General features: G+C 45.1%; 1 protein-coding gene across 1 annotated transcript; it reads left to right on the top strand.

The window, feature by feature from the left end:
• The first annotated feature begins 441 nt into the window (after positions 1–441).
• On the top strand, positions 442–5,403 carry LOC133379017 (zinc finger protein 91-like). The gene is made up of 2 exons (XM_061613629.1): positions 442–2,022; positions 2,652–5,403. The coding sequence occupies exon 2, from the start codon at positions 2,693–2,695 to the stop codon at positions 4,952–4,954; it is 2,262 nt and encodes a 753-aa protein (XP_061469613.1). The 5' UTR covers positions 442–2,022; positions 2,652–2,692; the 3' UTR covers positions 4,955–5,403.
• Positions 5,404–15,326: the final 9,923 nt, after the last annotated feature.

The raw sequence follows: 15,326 nt of genomic DNA, 5'->3' as shown, positions 1-15,326 counted from the left end.
CTGTTCCTTATTTGATCTTTATATTTTTCTGGGATTTTATTTAAATTGTATTTTGACATTGTGATTACTTTGTTGTTCTTCTTTAGCTTTACTCTGATTTTCGATATGACCAGTTCATGATCTGTACCACAGTCTGCTCCTGGTGTTGTTTTCGCAGAAAGTATGGAACTTCTCCATCTTCTGTTGCCTGTTATATAATCAATTTGATTCCCATATTGACCATCTGGTGATGTCCACGTGTACAGTCGTCTTTTCGGTTGCTCAAACAATGTGTTTGCAAGAAACAAATTATTGGCTTCACAGAATTCAATAAGTCTGTCTCCTGCTTCATTTCTGTCTCCTAAGCCCCATTTCCCCACCATTCCTAGTTCTTCTCTGTTCCCTGCTTTTGCATTCCAGTCCCCCATGATTATCATCATATCTTGTTTTGGTGTGTGATCAATTTCCTCCTGTACTTCTGCGTAATATCTCTCCAATTCTTCTTCTACGTTTGACGTTGGAGCGTAGACTTGGATGATGGCTATGTCGATAGGTTTCCCATTTAATCTCATTGATATTACTCACTCAGACCTTGCGTTGTAGCTCCTAATTGCTTTTGCTACAGTACTTCTGACTATTAAAGCAACCTCATTTCTTCTTGATTTCTCATTTCCTGCATAAAGTATTTTGTAGTTGCCTGATTGAAAATTCCCGTCCATTTTAATTCACTCACGTCAAGTATTGTAACATTGATGCGTTCCATTTCTTGCTTGACAATTTCTAACTTTCCCTGGTTCATGCTTCTCACATTCCATGTTGCTATCGTGTGCGTCCTACAACTCTGGACTCTACTTTCACATCTGTGCGCATCAGCCTCTGGGCTTCCTTTCGGCTTTGAGCCAGCTGCGTCATTAGTCACAGCGCTGCTCATACTTGTCCTTTGTTCTTCCCCAGTAGCTCCTTGAGTGCCTTCTGACCTGGGGGTCTCATCTTCCAGCAGTATCTCGTATTGCATTTTGGATACTCTGTTCATAGTGTTTTCATGGTAAGAGATATTCAGAGGTGGTTTACCATTGCCTTCCTCTGAGTTTGGATGCATCTTAGTCTGGTGTCTCAGCTTTGATCATTCCGCCATGGGTGCCCCTGCTAGGAGTCTAGCCTCTTGGTCTAGACTCCTGACGGCATTGCTCTCAGCTTCTTCAACACTCTCAAACCCCCTCATCACGTTAAGGTGTGCATCCTAAAGGGGTATGGCTGGAAGAACAAGATCTAATTGTACAGGGGTTGATGAAGCTGGATTGGTTTCCACAGTGTCACTGAACTGAGGTTTTTGAACAGTTTCTTGTCCACAAGAGACATTTGGATCTACACGTCCCTGTGCTATTCATCTCCAGGAGATCTAAGATCTTTCTTTGTTATGGAGAGAGGAGAATAATTTCAGTTCAGAACTAATTAGCTTATCTGTATCTTTGAAAGAAATGTCAACACTGGGCTTTGTCTCTTGGCTGGAAGAACAAGATCTAATTGTACAGGGCTTAGACGAATGGAAGAGATCAGTTGGTATGAATCTGGAAAATATCTTGTGGAAGGTTATAACGGGAACAAAATGAGGATGCCGTACCTGCGGTTGCCAGTGAAATACACACTCCGCATTCTTGTTACAGTTCAGAACATCTTTGCAAAGTCGTGTAGTGTTGGTCTTTGGCCATCCCTGTCTTATCTCAGCTAAGTTTAATCCCTTGAATCTTCAGGTGGAACTTGTTTTAAGTATTTAAATTGTGTTTTAAATTGTTTTTAAAAGATGTGTTTTAAATTTGTATATTTGTTTTTAATGTTTTTAGGTACTGTAAACCGCCCAGAGAGCTTTGGCTATGGGGCAGTATATAAATACAATCAGTCAATCAATCAATAAATATGGACCTGTTTCTGGTCAAAAGTAACTAGTTTTGTCTATTTCCTTCAAAGAGTCGGACCTCCATTCGTGTTGGGAAGAAAGAGAAGATGCCTTTATCCCGGATCCCAAAGAAGAGGCGACATCAACAGGTAGATGTTCAGCTGCGTTGTGAAGCCCTTTTTGGTTTGGGAATTGTAGGATTGTTCGGTTCCTGTGTGATATCATTCCTGGCAGATTAATTAACCCATCAGGGTGTGAGTTCTCCTGGAGGACATCTTAGATGTCTTTAAGAACATAAGAAGAGCCTGTTGGATCAGGCCAATGGCCCCTCTAGTGCAGCATGCCTATGGGAAGCAAGCAGACAGGACCTGAATGCAACTGTTGCTCCCTCCTGCAGTTCCCAGCAACTGATATTTAGAAGTATCCTGTCCCTTACTGTCTGGGTCTTTTTGCTTTATGTACAGTTTCCTGTCCACAAGTGACATTTGGCTATACATACCCTTGTGCTATTCAACTATAGGAGATCTAAGATCTTTCTTTGTTTTGGAGCAGGGAGAATAATTTCAGTTCAGAATTGATTAGTTTATCTGTATCTTTGAAAGAAATTTCAAAACTGTGCTCAGGTAATCTTGGTTTCATCTGGGAATGCAAAGACACAAGAGGAGGAATAATGGAAATGTAAAAATAAAGAAGCAGATAATTGGGCTTGATCTGTGATGAAATGCTTTGTTTTTGCCTTGAAATTCCAATGCTTTTTTTCAACCCTCTTCCCCCTCAGCAGGCGACGGGCAGAAGAATGAGAATACTAGAGAACCGCAGATGGTGCCACTGGTAATAGCCAAGACTGAGAGTCAGAAAGAGATGTTTGGAAATCATGGGGGACCAAAAACATCTGAAATAAAGCAGGCAAAGAATGAGAGCAAGAAATCCTCTACTTCTCATACTTTTCATGCCAGAACACACACTGGAGAAAAACCATTTAAATTCATGGAGTGTAGAAAGAGCTTCAGTGTAAGCGGTAACCTTAAAATACATCACAGAACCTACACAGGGAACAAGCCATTTAAATGCAGGGAGTGTGGAAAGAGCTTTAGTCAGAGCAGTAACCTTACATTACATGAAAGAACCCACACAGGGGAGAAACCATTTAAATGCAGAGAGTGTAGAAAGAGCTCCAGTGTAAAAAATAGCCTTACTTTCCATCACAGAACGCACATAGGGGAGCAACCATTTAAAGGCAGGCAATGTGGAAAGAGCTTCAGTGGAAGTGGTAACCTTAAATTACACCACAGAACCCACACAGGGGAGAAACCATTTAAATGCAAGGAGTGTGGAAAGAGCTTCCGTCGGAATGATCAACTTACATTACATGAAAGAACCCACACAGGGGAGAAACCATTTAAATGCAAGGAGTGTGGAAAGAGCTTCCATCAGAATGATCACCTTACATTACATGAAAGAACCCACACAGGCGAAAAACCATTTAAATGCAAGGAATGTCGAACGAGCTTCAGTCAAAATCGTCAACTTACTTTACATGAAAGAACACACACAGGGGAGAAAATATTGAAATGCAAGAAGTGGGGAAAGAGCTTCAATCAGAGTGGTAACCTTAAAGTACATGAAAGAACCCACATAGGCAAGAAACCATTTAAATGCAGGGAGTGTGGAAAGAGCTTCAGTCGGAGCAGTTTCCTTACTTTGCCTCAAAGAACCCATACAGGGGAGAAACCATTTAAGTGCAGGGAGTGTGGAAAGAGCTTCACTGTAAGCAGTCAGCTTAAATTACATCACAGAACACACACAGGCGAGAAACCCTTTAAATGCATGGAGTGTGGACAGAGCTTTAGTCAGAGAAGTAAGCTTACTTTACATCAAAGAACCCACACAGGGGAGAAACCATTTAAATGCAAGGAGTGTGGAAAGAGCTTCCGTCGGAATGATCACCTTATATTACATGAAAGAACCCTCACAGGCGAGAAACCATTTAAATGCAAGGAATGTGGAAAGTGCTTCAGTCTAAATCGTGAACTTACATTACATGAAAGAAACCACACGGATGAGAAACCATTTAAATGCAAGGAGTGTGGAAAGAGCTTCAGTCAAAATCGTCAACTTACTTTACATGAAAGAACACACACAGGGGAGAAAATATTGAAATGCAGGGAGTGTGGAAAGAGCTTCAGTCAGAGCAGTAGGCTTACAATACTTGAAAGAACCCACACAGGGGAGAAACCATTTATATGCAGGAAGTGTGGAAAGAGCTTCAGTCAGAGTGGTAACCTTAAAATACATGAAAGAACACACATAGGCGAAAAACCATTTAAATGCAGGGAGTGTGGAAAAAGCTTCAGTCGGAGCAGTCACCTAACTTTGCATCAAAGAACCCATACCGGGGAGAAACCATTTAAGTGCAGGGAGTGTGGAAAGATCTTCAATGTAAGCAGTCACCTTAAATTACATCACAGAACACACACAGGCGAGAAACCATTTAAATGCAAGGAGTGTGGAAACAGCGTCAGTCAAAATTGTCAACTTACATTACAAGAAAGAAACCAAACAGGGGAGAAACCATTGAAATGCAAGGAGTGTGGAAAGAGCTTCAGTCAAAATCGTCAACTTACTTTACATGAAAGAACACACACAGGGGAGAAAATATTGAAGTGCAGGGAGTGTGGAAAGAGCTTCAGTCAGAGTGGTAACCTTAAAGTACATGAAAGAACCCACACAGGGGAGAAACCATTTAAATGCAGGGAGTGTGGAAAGAGCTTCAGTCGGAGCAGTCACCTTACTTTGCATCAAAGAACCCATACAGGGGAGAAACCATTTAAGTGCAGGGAGTGTGGAAAGAGCTTCAATGTAAGCAGTCGCCTTAAATTACATCACAGAACACACACAGGCGAGAAACCCTTTAAATGCATGGAGTGTGGACAGAGCTTTAGTCAGAGAAGTAAGCTTACTTCACATCAAAGAACCCACACAGGGGAGAAACCATTTAAATGCAAGGAGTGTGGAAAGAGCTTCAGTCAAAATCATCAACTTACTTTACATGAAAGAACACACACGGGAGAAACCATTTAAATGCAGGGTGTGGAAAGAGCTTCAGTCAGAGCAGTACGCTTACAGTACACGAAAGAACCCACACAGGGGAGAAACCATTTAAATGCAGGGTGTGGAAAGAGCTTCAGTCAAAATCATCAACTTACTTTACATGAAAGAACACACACGGGAGAAGCCATTTAAATGCAAGGGGTGTGGAAAGAGCTTCAGTCAGAGCAGTAGCCTTACGTCACATCAAAGAACACACTATGGAGTAACTTTTTTAATGCATGGAGTGTGGAAAGCTTCAATGTAAGCAATAGGTTTACATTACACCAGAGAAGATACACAGGAGAAACAATTTAAATGCAGGGAGTATGGAAAGAACTTCAATGGGAGCCTCTCTTCATCTTGCAGGCTACATAGATTAAAGCCCTATACAGGTTGGGGCCAGGATGCTTAAAAAATTATCTCACCTATTATATATGCAGCCCATCACTGAAATCTGCAGAGGATGGCCTCTTACACATACCATCTCATTAGGAAGTCCACTCTGCATGATAGAGAAACCTGGCTTTTTGTGTGGTGGCATCTACTTTTTTGAACTTCCTCCTGATACGTATCAGACAGGTGTTTTTTTTTTGTGGTGCCTATAGAAGACCTTCCTTTTTCAACAAACCTTTTAAGGGCAGAGCTTTATTACTGTTTCTGTGGGATTTTAAAAGGTAAAGGTGTCTCCACACTTATAGTGCGAGTTGTTTCCGACTAATAGGGTGACGACTTGCGACGTTTACTAGGCAGACCATATATATGAGGTGGGACTGCCAGTTCCTTCCCCGGTCTTTCTTTACCCCCCAGCATATGCCGGGCACTCATTTTACTGACCACGGATGGATGGGAAGCTGAGTGGACCTCGACCCCTTTTACCGGAGATTCGAGTTCCTCCTTCCGTTGGAATCGAACTCCGGCCGTGAGCAGAGCTTCGACTGTGTTACTGCCGCTTACCACTCTGCATCATGGAGGGTCTGTGTGGGATTTTAAGATGTTTTTAATTGGTTTGCATATGAAATGTTTTTTTTATTGTTGGTATTTTTGAGATACTTTCTGGAAAGTGATTTCTAAATGAAAATAAAATAATACTAGTCCTTGTTTCTAATGGTCTCCTTACTCAGTGTTTTCATATAGTTTAGCATACCTTTAACTGTTGATTTTATTCATTTTTAGTGTTTGTTAAATGTTGATTTTTATTGATCATTTTAATGTACATTTTATATTCTTTATAAATTTCTTCTGCAGTGTACACATTTAATTAATATAAATAAAAAGTATTTTTGTGTATAACATGGTTTTTATTTTGCTTGGATATTTTTTGTGTTGGCTATTCTAACATCTTTCATAAAGTAACATGAATTCACTAGTTTTCTGCTGATGTATTTTAAATATATTTTCCAAACTGATTTCACTCCGCAGTCGCATCTGGTCTCAGTGCTATTTCCTAGCAGGCAAATGAAGGACCATACTTTCATTTGGTGCTCACCAAGAAAAGGAGTGAGAATTGTGTTTTGTCAGTGGTCACATAGCCAGAATGGCTTCTCTAGGGCAGAAAAGGGCCTTTAGGAAAGGCAGCAAAGCTGCAGAGAATCTGTGCTTAAGTTATTGTAGGAGGCAGTTTGTTGGGATAGATAGTTCGGGCCAGATATATGAATGGTCTGGTAACTTCAAACTAATCCATGTTGTGTAACTAATCCATGTTATGCAATTGTTAATGATGCTTCCCTGTAGTTTCTCTCTGGGAAGCAGTATGCCTCTGAATGCCATTTTCTGGGAATCAGAAGTGTGAAGATTACTGACTGGGAGGTCAGTTGCACAACTGCTGATCTTGGGGACCAGGTTTCTTGAAGGACTCCCCATTCCTGTCCCCTCCTGCCTCTTCCTTGGGATCTAGCCAGTAAAAGTGATTAGACTGGTGAGCTGGTGTTATTGTTGTTCCCAATGTAAATAACAGGTGCATGTCAGGACCCCACTAGGGATGAGCTGCCCTGCACCTTCAATTTAGTGTTGCAAAGCTCATCGTGCAGTTGTTTGTTGCATGATTGGTATCTCCTCTAGTTTGGCCCTCAGACTGGCAGTGGCTGTCCAAGGTCCTGTTCTCCAGCCTTCTTGCCTGAGAGCCTTTTGACTGGAAAGTTCTTCTGCCTCCACCTCATGCGCTCTGCCCAATGAGTAGGAGTCCCTCCCACAGGTTCCAGACTTTAATAACCTTGATTTTGAAAGTAGTTGTGTCAGAAACTCATTTCACAGAAAGCAAACTGGTGAGGTTTGGCCCAGAACTTGAATACAAGGCAGAGGTGGAGTCTGAGCCCAAGCACACAAGAGCACTTCTTTGAACCCAGTTTTTTCCTGTGATAGCACATCTATTTTACTGAAGGCAAACCGTATTTCTCTCCCCCTTCTGCCAGCCGACTTGCCCCTCCAATCTCTCTTTCTCTCTCCCTCCCCAATTCACCAGCCATTCGCAACCTGGTAGCAGCACCAATAGTGCTGCTTAGTGGACCTACAAACAGCAAGAACGGGTATTGCTGATCACCCCAGAGGTTCCTGGGTCATCCTCCCATTTCCCAACACAACGAGGGGCAGCAACATGTGTGGTTGGTGAATTTTGGTAGGTCTGGCTGATTGGGAAGTTTCTGTTCTGGGCTGGATTATGTAAAAATGTATTATAGCCCGGAATGGGTATCGGAACGTGGTTTGCATGGACGTTTTGTGTCTTATTGCATGCATCCCATGTAGTCATGTGGGACTGGTGAATTTGGTGGGTCTGGCTCGCTGGGAAGTCGCCGTTCGGGGCTGTTCATTCCTTTCCGGAGGGCATTTTGGTTGTTAAAGAATTGATAAAAATGCTCTCGGAGTGGTTTTTGTTCCTAAATGTTGTTCTCATGTGTCTCTAACACATCCTAGTGTTTTTGGCATCAATTTCTTTTCTAAAGAGCCCATTCCGGCGTGTTCCGTTCCAGCTTTTACACCGTCCCTCCTGAACACTTTACTTTTTACACACAAATGTGTATATTGTATATATCACACAGCACACACGCCTATCTTGCTGCTGCTTCTGCGGGAGGCAAGAGAGGAAGAAGAGGTGCAATATTGGGACAGAAGGGAGGGAGGAAAATGTTGGCAGTGGGGGGGGCAGAAGCAGCTCTTGCCACTTAGTCCTCCGATGGGTTAAGGCAAGGAGTTCTGGTTCCTAGAGAGGCAGGAAGTCTTAATCACATGGAGGGGGGAGAGCATATTGAAGGGGAAGTGGGGGGGCTGTCTTCATTGGTATTCCGGGTAAAGAAAGTATTAGGCCCAGAGAGGAGGAAGCGGGAGCGTGCAGAGGGCAAAGAGGTGCAAGGGGGGGGATTTGGTATTTTTGTTGGGGGGTGAGGGAAAAGGAGGGAAGAGCCCCACTCCCCCCTTTTCCTCAGGGGGACCCATGCTGCATGCAATCCATTTGCAGAGGGGGGTCCGAAGTGCCGCGGGGTTGGCCTTTCGAGGCCCTCTTGGAAGCCATCGCCCAGGGAAAGGGATGCAGCTGTTGGGGGTTGATGTCCTGTGTTGGTTTTGAGGGCCACAGCTGGGGGAGGGGAGCTGCCTTTGCAATTCCTGGGCCTGAAGGGACTGATGAGGGAAGGAAGATTTGTTTTTTGGGAGGGGGAGGGGGTTGATGGAAGAGGCCCCTCTTCCCTCTGGGAATCCCTAGAAAGTGCCCCAGAGCTGGAGGAAGAGCCCCTTTTGGATTTCCTAAACTGGAAGAGGGGCTGGTCAGTTTCCTTCCTGCCAGGGAAGAAAAATGGAGGGATGGAGAGAGGAATCTGAAACTGACCAGGCTCTGAATGGGCTTCTAGAAGCTTTCAAGGCAGAGGATGGAGGAAATGGGTGAATAAATGCCCCCTCCTCAGCTGGGCTCCAGGGGAAGAGCTTCTCCAGACATCCCCTTGGTAGTGTATTGGAGGGGAAGACCCTAGAGGAGTGGACCTCAGCTTCTCTTGCAGGATTGGTCCATCTGTGGCGTTGCTGGGGGCAGAGTTTGGAAAAGTTACTGTTTTAAACTACAACTCCCATCAGCCCCAGCCAGCATGGCCACTGGATTGGGCTGATGGGAGTTGTAGTTTAAAAAAGTAACTTTTCCAAGCTCTGACTGGGGGTCTGTGTCTCCTGGCGTGGCCAGCGTCCCCCCTGTCCAAAGCACAATATCTTGGCAGTGGTCGCAACAGCCCTGTAATGTGGTCCAGGATGAGAGCCTGCGGCTCATGTAGTGGTTAGGAAATATTCTTCAACCCAACGGCCACATTTACACACAAGCAGCCTTCCAAGGGCCAATTTCCAGTCAAGGGCCAGAGTGGGTGGAGCTATGGATGTGTCACTGACATTTGTATAGTAGAGTCTCTTGTAGCCAGGAACAAGTCAGACATTTCTTCAGTGCAATTAATTAATTATTAGATTTATACTCTGCCCTTCCTCCCAGTAGGTGCCCTGGGCAGCAATACAGAGCTCTCTAAGGAGCGGGGTCAGAGCACGGAAGGGAGTGAATCCAAATTTTTCCACTGTTGTTATGGGCCTTCACATCTCTACAGTAGTGTAGTGGCAAATTCAGAAGTGCAGGGTCCATTCATGATAGCCATGCCCCCTCCCATCCTGTTCCTGCTGGGTTGATAATGAGATGCATGTTAATGCCTTCTCCCACAGCTAGGAGCCAAAAAGCATGGAAGGGCAAAGTGTTGCCTCCTGAGAAGAGTCTCAGTGGCTGACTTCACCTCCTTTCACTCTGATTCACTCTAATTATCAGGAAAGAACAAGGAAGCATGTTAGAAGACTCTTCTCAGTGGCTAATACACTCTCCTTTCTTGCTGATTGGCTCACAGGTTGCTGGAGACATGGGGACTCTGCTGAGAGCCTGCTCCTAAAAAAGTAAGGGGTCTAAGATCTCCCCCCCCAGATCTATGCAGGTCCCTGGGTGACACTGGGGCAGTGACCACTTTTGTTCAGCCCAGCCCACCTCACTGGATTGTTGTGAGGATAAACTGTGCAGAATTTTTATGTGCCACTCCAGATTTCGGACATCCACTCTGTGTGGGACCTTCAACGTCTGTGCAGGTGTGTGTGTCTGTTGTATTATTGCAATCATAGTTTAATGCTATGTCCACAGGGACCCAGATTCAAATCCCTGCTCAGGAGTGAAATTCAGGTGGTGTCCTGGGCCCAGTGACAATGTTGTTGTGAAGACAAAAGGAGGGGGACAAATCATGGTGAATTCATTAGAGGAAGACCTGCATAGAAATATAAAAATATAATAAAATGTATCGGTAATATTAATAATAATTAAATCAACTTATTGCCTCAGTTGTTCAACCCAATACAGTAGATGAGTTTGCTGTTAAGCTTTCCACCTCGTGCATCACCTGCTCAACTTGGAGCAGCGTTCTGTAACCTGGTGCCCTCCAGGTATTATTAGACTGCATCTCCCATCAGCCCCAGACAACATGGCCAAATGCCAGGGAAGATGGGGGTTGTAGTCCAGAAATGTGTAAAGGTTAACTTGGATTATACAAGTGGATGGTACTAACAAGGCATCCTGCTGATTTTGACATGGATGTATTGCAAGTAATTCTTCATACTCTTTTCATTGGTAAGTGAGCTGAACTAGACTGAATGCAGGTCAGGATTCCTCTCCCCGTATTTCTGATGGAAAGAGTGGAGGCGTTTTGCATCCCCAGGAAGCTCCAAGATGGAGTCATTTGACCAAATTCACGCCCAGTATTTCTTTACAATGTGTGCCAAACCTATTTTTATGCCAACTGTAAGGGGCATGACATGGAAATAATACCTGTGCAGATTAAGTTTTTCATAAGAACATAAGAAGAGCCTGCTGGATCAGGCCAGTGGCCCATCTAGTCCAGCATCCTGTTCTCACAGTGGCCAACCAGGTGCCTGGGGGAAGCCCGCAAGCAGGACCCGAGTGCAAGAACACTCTCCCCTCCTGAGGCTTCCGGCAACTGGGTTTCAGAAGCATGCTGCCTCTGACTAGGGTGGCAGAGCACAGCCATCATGGCTAGTAGCCATAGATAGCCCTGTCCTCCATGAATTTGCCTAATCTTCTTTTAAAGCCAACAAAGCTGGCGGCCATTACTGCATCTTGTGGGAGCAAATTCCATAGTTTAACTATGCGCGGGGTAAAGAAGTACTTCCTTTTGTCTGTCCTGAATCTTCCAACATTCAGCTTCTTTGAATGTCCACGAGTTCTAGTATTATGAGAGAGGGAGAAGAACTTTTCTCTATCCACTTTCTCAATGCCATGCATAATTTTATACACTTCTATCATGTCTCCTCTGACCCGCCTTTTCTCTAAACTAAAAAGCCCCAAATGCTGCAACCTTTCCTCGTAAGGGAGTCGCTCCATTCGCTTGATCATTCTGGTTGCCCTCTTCTGAACCTTTTCCAACTCTATAATATCCTTTTTGAGATGAGGCGACCAGAACTGTACACAGTATTCCAAATGCGGCCGCACCATAGATTTATACAACGGCATGATGATATCGGCTGTTTTATTTTCAATACCTTTCCTAATTATCGCTAGCATGGAATTTGCCTTTTTCACAGCTGCCGCACACTGGGTCGACATTTTCATCGTGCTGTCCACTACAAACCCGAGGTCTCTCTCCTGGTCGGTCACTGCCAGTTCAGACCCCACGAGCGTATATGTGAAAATCAGATTTTTTGCTCCAGTATGCATAATTTTACACTTGTTTATATTGAATTGCATTTGCCATTTTTCCGCCCATTCAGTCAGTTTGGAGAGGTCTATTTGGAGTCTTTCGCAATCCCTCTTTGTTTGAACAACCCTGAACAATTTAGTGTCGTCAGCAAACTTGGCCACTTGACTGCTCACTCCAAATTCTAGGTCATTAATGAACAAATTGAAAAGTACAGGTCCCAATACCGATCCTTGAGGGACTCCACTTTCTACAGCCCTCCTGTGCTGTAATATCTCTTTAAGGTCTTGGAATTGTCAGTAGAGTTCAGTTGGTGTTTCAGCTGAGATGGGTTAAGCACAGCATAAGCAGATGTAAAGACTGTGCCCTGTGGAATGGTGATTAAAGTATACTATTCTTATGTTAAAGAATCAAGATGTGTTTATTGTGAAAAAAAACACATTATATGGTGTCAGAAGTCCAAAATGGACTCATTCTGGCCTCCACCTCTTCTGTTATTGCAAGGTAATCTGGCTGAGACATGGAAGCGATGGGAGCAAGCTTTTATTTTATATCTTTCTGCAGCTGGAGTTGATAATGTTGCTAAGAATCGACAAATTGCTATTTTGTTACATTGTGTTGGAGAGGAAGCATTGGCAGTTTACTGGGGGTAGCATGGAGAAAAGTCTGGAAGAAACTGGAGAATGTTCTGAGAGAGATTTGGGGCCTTTAAGGCCTTTTGCAAATCAAGCATTGTGGGGGAAAACAACAGAGGAAAGGGATGTGCCATTTATTTATTTGGATTGAGGCTACTTATAATATTCAAACCTCTGAATCCCAAATTGGCATGAAGGATGAAATCCCTCCCATCCTCCGTCTCTCCCCTGCAGGCCCTTGAGAGCTGCTCCCTACGAAACATGCATCGTGGTGAAAGCTGTGGGAGTCCCAGAGCTGGCCTAGTTTACTCCTCCCTCTCAGGCAGCGCCATGGCCTCAGAGGCACCGTCCGGATTGTCTCTTCTGTGGGATAGAGTGGAAAGAGCAGCCGGGCAGCCCAATCAGGTAAGGGGAGGATCATTGGGGGAGAGACCGAGGGGACAGCTGGGGTGCATCTCCCTGAGCATAGCGGGGAGGGCTCTGGGAGAATACTACCTCTGAGGCTGCATAAGGAGAGTCTGCCGGATCAGGCCAGTAGCCCGTCTGTTCCAGCAGCCGGTTCTTGCAGTGGCCGACCAGATGCCTGTGGGAAGTCTGCAAACAGGACCTGAACACATGAGCACTCGCCCTACTTGTGATCCGGTGACATGTGTCTGGCAGAACTCTGGCAAAACTCCTAAAATACACTCTTGGAGAGGTGGGATCTTTTTCGAGAGTCAATCAAGCTCTGCCCTGCAATTGTGTCTGAGCAGTGTAAAATCCAGAAATACTCACCCCCACAAAAGCTAAATAAAAAGTAACTGTACTAAAGAAATGCAAAGAAAAAGAGAGTGGGACAGCTTCAAGAGAGTCACACGGCTTGGTACTAAAATACCTGATGGAACGCCTCTCCTGACACGAACCCACCCGTACACTACGCTTAACATCTAAGGCCCTCTTCTGGGTGCCCACTCCGAGGGAAACTCGGAGTCTGGCAACAAGGGAGAGGGCCTTCTCAGTGGTGGCCCCCAAATTATGGAATGATTTCTGTGATGAGGTGAGCCTGGCACCAACACTGTGATCTTTTCGGCACCAGGTCAAGACTTTCCTCTTCTTCCAGGCATTTTAGCATGTGCTTTTAAATTGCTTTTTAAAATGTATTTTTAGATTTCTATATTGTTTTTGTGGTAAACCACCCAGAGAGCTTCGGCTATGGGGTTGTATATAAATGCAATAAAATTAATTAATTAATTAATTAATCCCAGCGTGCCCCACTGGTCAGGCTATTAGTACGATATGAACCAAAGTGTAGCTGCCAAGTGTCCTGCTCTGTTGCCATTCCCAGCATACTGCCTCTGGCAGTGGAGGAAATGCATTGCCATTGTGGCTCGTAGCCACTGATGTCCTGATCCTCCATGGATTTGTCCAATCTTCTTTGAAAGCTATTCAAGTGTTTGGCTGAGCAAATGGTGCATGTTGGAGAAACTGCCTCTTCTTCCAGGATCTGTTGCCCTTCCAGGGTCTGGTGACCTTTGAGGAGGTGGCCGTGTATTTCACGGAGGAGGAATGGGCCCTGCTGGATCCCGGCCAAAGAGCTCTGCACAGGGAAGTCATGGAGGAGAATTATGAGACGGTGGCCTCTCTCGGTAAGGGCACTTTTCCCCCTTGACTGATGAATGTTGAAGGTATGGATTTAGCACCTGTGCTATTTAACCTTCCACTGCAGGGATGCTATCATGGAAATGGGTGCCTGGGCCCTGGATATTTGGGGAGGGACTGCAGCTCAGAAGGGGAACACCTGCTTTGCATGTAGAAGGTCCGAGGTTTAGTCCCTGGCAGCTCCAAGGGGGGTGAAAGGATCCGGTAGGAGGTGCTGGGAAAGATCTTTCTCTGCGTGACATCCACAGCTAGTTGCTGTAAGCAGGCGGGACTAGATGGACCAATTCTCTGATCTGGTAGAATGCAGCTTCCTCTGTTCTTGGGGCCTTTTGATCATTCAGTGCGAAAAGTGCCCCTCCCTGCTGCCTTCTGCTGCCCCATGATGAAAAATCTTACCTTGCAGCAGGAGGAGGAGAGGGCAGGAGCTCCCAAACTCCAGCAGAGCATCTTCTCCTGCATCCTCAACAGATCATTGACACTCTGTGCCTTGTACTCTAACCTCCCAGTGGGAAGAGATGCTCCCGGGAGCACCTCCTGCCTCCTCCCTCTTCCTTCCTCTGCCCAAAGGTCAGGTTTTGTCTTTGAAGCAGGAAGAAGCAGCAGTTTGGAGAAGAGGAAGCGGAGGTGGAGGCTACAATTTGTAGGGAATGACCTCCAGAAGACAGGACAGAGAGCAAGATTTAGCTTTGCCAGCCCTGGTGGGAAGTCTGGAAGCAGAACTGGAGCACAGAGACTCTTTGACTCAGGCAGGGACACAGCGAAAACAGGAGGCAAGAGGGACCCCGAGAAAGGCTCCTTGGCAGCTGGAACAAGGGCCGTTCCCTCAGCTAGCAGAGATTCCGGGAAAGCAGGAATTGCAGCAGCGCCCTTGAAAAGGGGACCTTTGCTGCAGCAGGAAAGGGTCCAGAGAAGGCAGGAAGCTGAGGTAGGGAAGGAAAAGCAGGGGAGGGTGATGGAGTCAGACCCCAGTTGACATGTGGGCTAAGATAGATTTCAAGCAGCAAAAGGAACCGCACAAACTGGAACCCAGAGTGGGACCAGGAGTTCAGTTTTATCCACTTTTGGGAAGGGTTTCAAAGCAGATTCCCACATTGGTTAGCTGAGGGAGTTCTCTCTGCTGACCAGGTCATGTCCGCTGCATACGACTGGCAATGTCATCTCAGATTAGAAGACCAATTTTACTCCTTAGGCTAATTTTACCCATCAGTTTTTGCCGGCAGTTAGGTCTGACTAGGTGAACCAAGTGGCCAGAGATCCCAGCCAAGAATCTTTTTACGTCTAGGAATATCTAATGGCCGATCAACAAAGGAAATCTTTATCAGTGTCTATGTATAATTAACACGTCTAATTTACTATACTTTGTGGACATAGCCACATATCAGAACATAG

Source organism: Rhineura floridana, chromosome 3 (genome assembly GCF_030035675.1).
Source record: "Rhineura floridana isolate rRhiFlo1 chromosome 3, rRhiFlo1.hap2, whole genome shotgun sequence".
In the NCBI taxonomy this organism is placed as follows: domain Eukaryota; kingdom Metazoa; phylum Chordata; class Lepidosauria; order Squamata; family Rhineuridae; genus Rhineura; species Rhineura floridana.
Note: the sequence above shows the minus strand (reverse complement) of the source record. Positions and strands in the feature narration are given on the sequence as shown.

Excerpts from the sequence above, each read along its gene's own strand:
- LOC133379017 (XM_061613629.1), top strand. The coding sequence starts at position 2,693 with ATGGTGCCACTGGTAATAGCCAAGACTGAGAGTCAGAAAGAGATGTTT.